A 9,679-nucleotide genomic window follows, 5' to 3' on the forward strand; every position below is an offset into this window, starting at 1 on the left:
TGGAACGCTGATGTGAATGGAAGTAGCAGAAGTGATGCACTGTATTCTTCCATGAATAGAAAATCCTGTATAAAGGGTGACTGAGGGGCTGTCAATAGCCAGGTCCCACACAGATGAAATGTTAGGAAGAAGGTGAAACCTAGCAACTGTACTTGTGTTCCCTTTCAGGGACGCACTGGATGCTGCTACCCTGCTTTATAATGAGGTGGATGAAGGTGTCCATCGGCTGGTGATGTTGTCAAACAAACGCATCCAGGAGCTGGAGCTAGTGATGGAGTTTGAGAGCTGTGAAGAATGTTTTAAGGAGGTAAGGCCAGTTTGTCTCTGGTATAATGAATAGCTGTGTGGTTACAATTTGAATGCATGTTTCAGAAAGGTTCTGTGTACTTGAGTTCTTGTCAGGCCTTGAATACATTGCATTTGGAACAATATATTAAGGGTCCCCAAAGGATGACCCACATCACTAAAACATTCCACAAACAACATAGCACTTCAGCACTCTTTTCCCATGAATAGGTGAGTGCTTCCCTACATGATTAACATTGTATTAGTTGATATTCCTGCCCTGGTAAGATGCATGTATTTGGGGACTGGTTTTCAGATGTGAGTACCAAGTCAAAAGGGAATCGTTATGCTCTGTACCTCTGAAAACCCATCCTTTAACTTCTAATTTGAAGGAGTTAACCTCAGCTAGTTTGCTCCTGATGTATACTGATCCACCTGAGAGAAGACTTAGGCCTTCACAGTCATCCTTGGTGAGTAGCACAACTGACCTGGCATCTTCTGGGAGTTCTCCATTCCACTCTCCTCTCCTCTGGAGATCTGGGGAGAACTGGTTTTATTTAGAGATGCAGCCAATCCCATAGTCCTGTGAGAAAAGGTGTATCCAGGGGTTGATGATTCTTAAAGATCCTTCCATTCAGAGGAAGACAAGTACTGTGCCCCTCTCCTTAGCGCAAGAAGCCTGAGTTTATACGACCAAACAGAATTCATAAACTGCACATAGACAGGTCCCCCAAACAGTTACCTTGATATTGTCTGCTGAGCTGCATTTGGAATTCAATTGAGTAAAAAGCTTAAGTCATCAGAGGGATGAGATTGCTCAAGACTGTGCTTTGTTTACAGCTCCCAGGTTTGGAATAGGACTTGGAAGTGCTGCCACCCTGCTGATTTTGCTGTGTTGTGTGAAACAGTGCTGAACTCCAGCAAAGAGAGTCAGTCCTTAGTCAAGTGACTTTATCCAGCTATACCTAAGAGTATGAATCCAGAACACTGGCAGTCATTGGCTTGTGACAAAAAGCCAGCAGGAGCTAGCCTGGACACTAGAGATTATATGAGGAGTTGTCTTCAAAAATAGAGAATGGTATTTTTAGCCCCCAAATAACCATGAAGTTTCCTTAAGGGGCAGGATGCCATTGATGTGCTCAGAGGGATACAAATGGTCCTCATCCTTCTGCCAGACATAATATGCCAGAGGGGAAGACCTGGCAGCAAATAGATCTTTTTTCCTTTTGGCAGCAAGGGCAGCAGAAACGTAGGACCAGCCTGAGATGTAGGGTGTTCACCAGACTGCAGTTCACTGAGAAGCTCAGAGACCAAGCAGCTACTTGCCTAATGCCATATGGTCAACAGTAGGGCTTAGCAATTATCCTTTAACCTGAAATGGAAAAAGTCTGTGCAGAAAGCAGAAGGTTTGCATGGAAAAGCCAAGACGTGGGGAGAACTGTTCACTCACATTCTTTCCAGTGATTAAATGATCAGCCTTTACCAGAGAAGCTCCCAGCTCTTTCCATACAAAAGCCAGCCTTGCAGAGGAGCAATGATTGGTTAATAGCACGGTTGTTTTTCCCCTTTTCTCTAGGTCAGCAGTTGGATTGAGAATGTTGGCAGGAAGCAGCTGAAGGAAATGATCAACTTGGATGATTCACTGGAGATATTACTTCAAACACAGAAACAGTTCAGGGAATTTGATCTTGTTGCCAGTGTAAGTTGTTTTCTCTTTGGAAAGATGTGCTTAACAGTACCCAAGTACAGAAGAGATCATGGCATGACATGACTGCCACAATAGGGCAGGTGTTAGCTGGGGAGGGCAGCCTGCCAGGAAGAATATATAGAATATGCTGACATGACTTCTGGGGATATGCCTGATAGTTCCCTCTGAACTAGGTTTACATATAGTGAGCTGCACGTCTGAGTGGAGACACTGTGTGCATCTCTAAGGCTAGAAATCGATAGAGGTGCACCGATACATTGGTCCGATATTGGATCAGTACCAATATAAAGAAAACTGGCTGTATCAGATATCGGCCTGATGGACCCGATAATTTGGCCGATAAATGCCCGTGCTGCGTGCAGCTGCCGTGCAGCACTCAGGCAGCATGGAGCACAGCCAGCAGTATGGAGAGCTGCCTCCAGCTGGTAAATCTGGTGTGGTGGAAGAGAACGGGGGAGGGAAAGGGAGTAGGTGGGAGGATCAATGCCTCTCCGTGGTGAGGGAAGGGGTAAAGGTAGGGCAGGTGCTTCCCAGGCGGGGTGGAGGGGGGCTGGAGCCACAGATCGCAGTGGGGGGAGGCGGTTCTCACCGCTGCTTGCACCCTGGGAGGGCATCGGAGTGGGGGGAGTGCGCCCTGGATTTGTGCGGGGTGGGCTGCAGCTGGGGCTGTGCGGGGCTCTTCTCAGCGGGGACTGGGCTTGGAGTGGGTGCCGGCAGTGCTGGGAGGATGCTGCATCCACTCCAAATTTCACCACTGCTCCACTCCCAGCACTGCCATCCCCAGCCGTCTGGCATAGCTCTGGCTTTTCCCAGCATGTGGGTGGAGGCAGGGCGTTGAGCTGGGGCTGCGCTGGGTGGTTGGTGGCGGCGGCATTGGGAATGGAGCAGCAGTGAAATTTGGGGTGGATGCAGCATCCTCGCAGTGCTGCCAGCACCCGCTCCAAGCCCACCCCTGCCAAGAAGAGCCCCGCGCTGCAGCCCGCCCACCCTGCCCCGTGCAGATCTGGGGGCACATATCTGCCTGGTGTCCTCCCGGGGTGCATGCAGCAGTGGGAGCCACCTCCCCCCCACAAATCGCAGCTCCAGCCCCCATCTGCCCTGCCTGGGCACTGCCTGCCCTTGCCCCTACCCCCTCCCTCACCACAGGGGGCATTGATCTGCGCCTCCCCACATGCCCCTTCCCTCCCCCTTCCACCACATGGACTTACCAGCTGGAGGCAGCTGTATCGGAAATCAGATTGGTATTGGCCAATATGCCTCCTTAAATATCGACTATCAGTATCAGCCCCAAAAATCTCTATCGGTGCACCCCTAGAAATTGATGTTCCCAAATAAAACAGATCAGCCATGCCAGGATTTGGTTTAGCTAGGGATGATCCTGCCTCATCAGGGTGTTGGACTGCATGACCTCCCAAGGTCCCTTCCAGCCCTACTTCTCTGATTCTATGATTCTCTATAATGTGTGCTGGCATGGCTGACCTACCTCATGGGGCAAGACACGTCGCCCGTTGTCCCACCTGTTAATTCTGTGGGACAATGGAGAATGTATTTCTGTGGTGCTTGAGGAGCTTGGTGCACCCTGGGAATTCCCACACAGAATTGGGCTTCTGTAACCCTGGGAGTGCCTTTTGAGCTTTCTCTGCTTATGGAGACATGTTCCAGAGATTCATAGATTCATAGATGTTAGCGTCGGAAGGGACCTCAGTAGGTCATCAAGTCTGACCCCCTGCCCTGGGCAGGAAAAAGCACTGGTGTCAGATGACCCCAGCGTAGAGCTTGTCCAGTATCCTCTTGAAGACCCCCAGGGTAGGGGAGAGCACCACCTACCTTGGAAGCCCATTCCAGGTTCTGGCAACCCTAACTGCGAAGAAGTTCTTTCTAACGTTCAGCCTAAATCTGCTTTCGAACAATTTGTGGCCATTGTTCCTAGTTACTCAAGGGGGTGCCCTAGTTAATAGAGCATCTCTTATTCCATGCTGCCGTCCCCTGATGAATTTATAGACAGCCAGAAGATCACTTCTCAGCCTTCTCTTGCAAAGGCTGAAGAGATCTAAGTCCCTCAGTCTCTACTTGTAGGGCCTTGCCTGCAGGCCTCTGACCATATGAGTGGCCCTCCTCTGAACCTTCTCAAGATTCTCCGCATCCCTCTTGAAGTGCAGCACTTAAAACAGGATGCAGTACTCCAACTGCGGCCTGACCAGTGCCACATAGAGAGGAAGCATCACCGCCCTGGACCTGTTCATCATGCATCTGCTAATGCATGATAAAGTGCGGTTAGCCTTGTTGATCACTTCATCACATTGACGATTCATGTTCATCTTGGAGTCAGTTATGACTTCAGGATCCCTTTCTGCTGCTGTGCTACTGAGAAGGTCATCCCCCAGCCTGTAAGTGTATTGGCGGTTCTTTTTGTCCAGGTGCAGCACTTTGCATTTGTCCTTGTTGAACTGCATCCTATTTCATTCTGCCTGTTTTTCCAACCTGTCCAGATCCACTTGGATCTGTTCCCTCCCCTCTGGTGTGTTAACTTTGCCTCATAATTTGGTATCACCTGCGAACTTGAACAGGGTGCTCTCCACGCCCTCATCCAAGTCACTGATGAAGATGTGGAATAGCACGGGTCCAGAGACCGAGCCTTGCGGAACTCCACTGCCCGCATCTTTCCAGGTCAATATTGACTTGTCCACCACTACTCTCTGGGTGCAACCCCCAAGCCAATTTGCCATCCACCTGACCGTGTAATCATCTACATCACAGCCTGTCAGTTTACTTACAAGAACAGAATGTGATACCCTATCAAAGGCTTTCTTAAAGTCTAGGTAAATGACATCTACCTCAACTCCTGTGTCTAGCATTTTGTGTCCTGGTCAGAAAAAGAAACAAGGGTAGTGTGGCAGGATCTATGTGCAGTGAACCTGATTTCCTTTTATCATTATTTCCCCTGCTGGGCTTCCACAAATGTGATCCTTAATGATTTTTCCAGAGTTTTCCCAAGGATAGAGGTGAAACTAACTGGCCTATAATTTCCGGGTTCCTCCCTCCTCCCCTTCTTGAAAATAGGGACTACATTTGCCCTTTTCCAGTCCTCTGGGATCTGACTGGAGCACTGTGAGTGCTCGAACAGCCGTGCCAGCGGCCCTGCTATGACACTAGCCAATTCCTTCAGCACCCTTGGATAAAGTTCATCTGGGCCTGCTGATTTGAACACATCCAGCCCCTCCAAGTACCCTTTCACCAAGTCTCTGCTAACAGTTGGCGGGCTGGTATCCCTCCTGTGTCTATCTATGATCCAACTGGGAGATTTGTCTTGGTCCATGTCTAGGAATACAGATGAAAAGAACTCATTGAAGGGCTCAGCTTTGTCCCCCCTCTCCATCACCAATTGCCCTAGTTTGTCCTGTAGGGTTCCTGTGCTACCCTGCGCCTTCCTTTTGCTCCCTATATACCTGAAGAAGGACTTTTTATTGTCCTTAATTTTTGTCACCAGCCTAAGTTTTAATCCTGCTTAGGCCTTCCTAACTGATTCCCTTCAAGTGCAAGCCAGGGAGGTATACTCCTTCTTGGTAGCAGCCCCCTGTTTCCACAGTCTGTATAACTCTTTCTTTGCCCTTAGGCTTTCCTGGACTTCCCTATTCAGCCAAGAGGGCTTCTTGGCCCCTTTTCCCCCTTCTGTTCGCAATGGGATTGTCTCCGTCTGCCCCTGTAGGACCGCTCCCTTGAAGAACAACCACCCTTTCGCCAATGCTCTTGTGCTTTAATGCCTCACTAACTAATCTCCTGAGCACACTGAAGTTAGCCTTTAAGAGATCTAGCACTTCAGCCATGCTATTTAGTTTACCCACCCTTCACCAGATAGTGAATTCAAGCAATCAATGGTCACTATCCCCTAGGTTACATTGTACCTGCAGATTCCCCACCTGGTCATCCCCTGTAGCTAACACCAACTCCAGCAAGGCGGTTCCCCTAGTGGGACCATATACCTCCTGCATTAGGTGGAGGTCCTGTATGCAGGTTAAGAACCTATGTGAGTGGGCAGATTTGGCTGACTGCTCCTCTCAGCAGATGTCAGGGTAGTTTAGGTCACCCATGACAACCATATCTCCCAACTGTACGGCCTCTGAGAGCTGTCTGGAGAATTCCAGGTCTAGCTCATCCTCCTGGTGTGGTGGTCTGTAGTAGACCCCCACTACCAAGTCCCTTTCCCCTTGACCCCCTTGTATCCTGGCCCACAGTACCTTGGTTTGGCCCTCCCCTGATCCCATCTTGATTATAGAGGATGTATATTGTTCCTTAACATAGAGAGCAGTACCCCCCAACCTTTTTCCCCACTTTATCCCATCTGTACAACCTGTAACCCTCAATGTCTACTGCCCAATCGTGAGTAGGGTCCCACCAGGTTTCAGCTAGTCCAGCCAGGTTGAAGTTGTTGCTTGCAAGGAAGAGTGAAAGTTCTTCCTGCTTGTTCCCCATGCTCCTAGCATTATTGTAGAGATATTTAAGCCCCACAATGCGTGCCCTTCGTACCCCCCTGTCCTGATGTCTGTTGGGCCCCTTAGTGCTTACCTTAGTGCTAACCTGGGCTGATCCAGTGCAGGTAAGCACTAAAGTAAGCACTAAGGGGCCTGATAGACATCAGGATGGGGGGGTACCAAATCCTGGGGGAACATCTTGGCAAGGAGGTGAAAGCTGGGCATGCACTTTTGAGACCTAAAGGGACCTGCACAGAGTTCCTAAGGTGCACAAGACTGGGTGCCTCAAGCCCCTGGAGCACCTACACAGAGCAGCTGGAGAGCATGGGCACTCAGGCTGCCCACCCTCTTGTGCTATGAAGTAAATGGATGTCAAATAGCAAACATATTAAATATGCATGGCTGGTAAAGCAAACAAAACCCTGGCTTGCATCTATAGATGCTTCTCAAGTAAATCTCAGGATGTTATCCTCCCACTGTACTTGGCCTTGGTGAGGCCGCAGCTGGAGTACTGCATCCAATTCTGGGCTCCGCAATTCAAGAAGGATGTCTTGAGAGAGTCCAGAGGAGAGCCACATGCATGATGACAGGGCAAGAGAATAGGCCTTATGAAGAGAGGTTGAAAGCCATGGAACTCTTCAGTCTGGAAAAGCGCAGGTTCAGGGGCGACCTGGTGGCTGCCTATAAGTACACAAGGGGTGTTCATCAGGATCTGGGAGAACATCTGTTCACTAGAGCGCCTCAGAGAAAAACAAGGACCAATGGTCATAAACTCCTACAAGACCATTTTAGGCTGGACATAAGAAAAAATTTCTTTACTGTCCAAGCCCCCAAGGCCTGGAATAGACTCCCTCCAGATGTGGTGCAGGCACCTACTCTGGACTTATTCAAGAAACGCTTGGATGCTTATCTTGCTGGGGTCCTTTGACCCTAGCTGAGTTCCTGCCCCTGGGGCAGGGGAGCTGGACTTGATGATCTTCAAGGTCCCTTCCAGCCCTAATGTCTATGAAATCTATGAAATGCTAAATACCAGTATAAATTGATACTACCTTTTGTCATGGCCACAAATTTGGGGCATTTTTTGGTGCAACAAAACATATGGACGTCTGTGTGCTTGGCCTTTGTGGTGCTGTAAAAATTTTTACGGCAGCACAAGGCAATGAAAAGCTATTTCCACCTTAAGAGGACCTGAGATGCTGTGCTATTGCCCCTTAAATGCCTGTGGACCAGCATGGGCTTCAGTGCTCTGCAGACTTAGGCTGAGGACTTTGCTGAACATATATGTCAGAGGGAGATCTAAAATCATTCTTCTCCAGGTGCCATGCACATCATCTAGACCAGGGGTTGGCAACCCCTGGCATGCATGCCGAACGTGGCACGCGAGGACATTTTGCTTGGCACGCCACAGCCAGCCCCGGCTCTGGGTAGCTGCTGCCAGCGACGGAGCCTGGACTGCTCCCAGCAGGGCTTGCAGTGTCTCAGTGTGTCCCGGGCTGCTCCCAGCAGGCAGCAGCTCCCCAGAGCCAGGGCCAGCTGCAGCCAAGAGGCTCCAAACAGCTGTGCTGGGCTCCGGCATCAGCTCTGCACTGGCACGTGCATGTGCACCTCAGAACGGGCAGTGGGGGAGGGGCCTGAGGCAGCACAACCCTGGTCTCTCCCCCCACTCCCGGCATGGAGGTGATGAGCCTGGTGCAGCTGTTCATAGCCAGCCCAGACTCTGGGCAGCTGCAGCAAGCAGGGGGCAGGTTGCAAACAGCTGCGCCAGGGTCCACAGCTGTAGCATCAGCTCCGTGCTGGTGGCGACTGCGTGTGCACCTCGGGGCGGACAGCGGGGCAGTGCAGCCTGCCCCAAGGTGCCCGTGCAGTCCTGTTTTTTAAGACCATATTAAAAAAGACCGGACTGCCTCCCTGCCAAACCCAGAACCACTGCCAAGAAACAAGCCCTTTCCACTCACTCAGATTCCACCCATACCTGAATCTGGCAACTAGATGGAGGGTCCTGAGCACATGTCTAAAAAGAGCCTAGTGGCTGTGCTGAGGTGTATGCTTAACACCCCTCTGATTCCTCTGCTCTCCTTAACTGGCAGAGGTGGATCAAGTGGCCAAGGTGGGTCAGCAATGGCCTATGCTTAGCAGGGATGTGAAATCATAGAATCATCAAGAAGTAAGGTTGGAAGGAACCTCCAGAAGTCATGTAGTCCAACCCCCTGCCTTTGGCAGGATTATCCCTATCCCAACCATGCTATACAAACCATAATTTAAACTACATAAGACTATTATCAACCTTGACACAACACAGACCTAACACCCTAACCCGCCACAGGTAAGCCAGGGGAACAATGGCAGCCAAATAAACATGGCCTAGTTCATCACTTCCTCTGGGTAAATCCACCTAAAAGCCCCTAGTTCCAGGCCACCTACCCCTAGCTGAGTGGGGAAGTCACATATCTCCTCATGAGAGCCCGGCCTGGAGCAAGAATTATTTAAAATATACTCCTGACCTCGTGGTGGACCCTTGGATCTCACTTCAGATTCTCAAAATAGTTCATTTTCTTTGATCCTAAGTAGCTTTTTGTCTTATCGTGTAGGCCCTTTAATGCTAAGGCTACAGAGTCCCTGTATCTAACCTGACTCTCACAATATAGTGGTTCCCTGTAATGATGATTATGCAGAGGGGCACCATTTTGTGAATTCTGTAGCATGCTAGAGTTAAGATCCAGTCTAGTTAGCCAGAACCAGTGCCAGACATTTTGGAGTGCTGCTCAGAGTATCTGTTTGCAGGTCTCCACTGCACCACCATAACCAAAATTTTGCTTTTTGCTTTCAGGAATGTTGTAGAAGGGGGCAGGAAGTGCTGAAGAAACTGAACAGGTGGGAAGACTTTTCCTCTAAAGACCTTCACATTTATGGGGTTAAGCTGCAAGCATATAGAAATCGATTGGAGGAATTCTGCACCCACCTGGATGAAAGCAGGAGTCGGATTAGTGAGACAGTCAGGCTGTATGAATTCTTTGACAAGGTAAGGAGTGAAATGTATGTGTGTGTGTGCATCTACAATGCAAAGCAACTGTGCCAAGCAACAGCATCTCAAATACTGCACTGCTCTATGCAGGCTATTTCCTGAACTGGAACCTTTGTACCTCAGAGACAAAGCATGGAAAAAACGTGCCTGGCCAGCTGTCTCTCACCCTTAGGCAATGCCCAGGGCACATGCCCC

At 49.8% G+C, this 9,679-nt stretch overlaps 1 protein-coding gene across 5 annotated transcripts in view; it reads left to right on the plus strand.

Annotated features, from left to right (window-relative positions):
• PLEKHG4 (pleckstrin homology and RhoGEF domain containing G4) overlaps positions 1–9,679 on the plus strand; it is a 172,352-nt gene that overhangs the window by 109,021 nt on the left and 53,652 nt on the right. For all 5 annotated transcript variants that reach the window (XM_019505853.1, XM_019505857.1, XM_019505856.1 and 2 more), the window contains 3 exons: positions 216–307; positions 1,862–1,984; positions 9,290–9,481. In XM_019505853.1, coding sequence (XP_019361398.1) covers positions 216–307; positions 1,862–1,984; positions 9,290–9,481 — 407 coding nt within the window. The remainder of the gene's footprint in view (positions 1–215; positions 308–1,861; positions 1,985–9,289; positions 9,482–9,679) is intronic.

This window comes from Gavialis gangeticus, unplaced genomic scaffold (genome assembly GCF_001723915.1).
Source record: "Gavialis gangeticus isolate Ggan-Ray unplaced genomic scaffold, GavGan_comp1, whole genome shotgun sequence".
In the NCBI taxonomy this organism is placed as follows: Eukaryota; Metazoa; Chordata; order Crocodylia; family Gavialidae; genus Gavialis; species Gavialis gangeticus.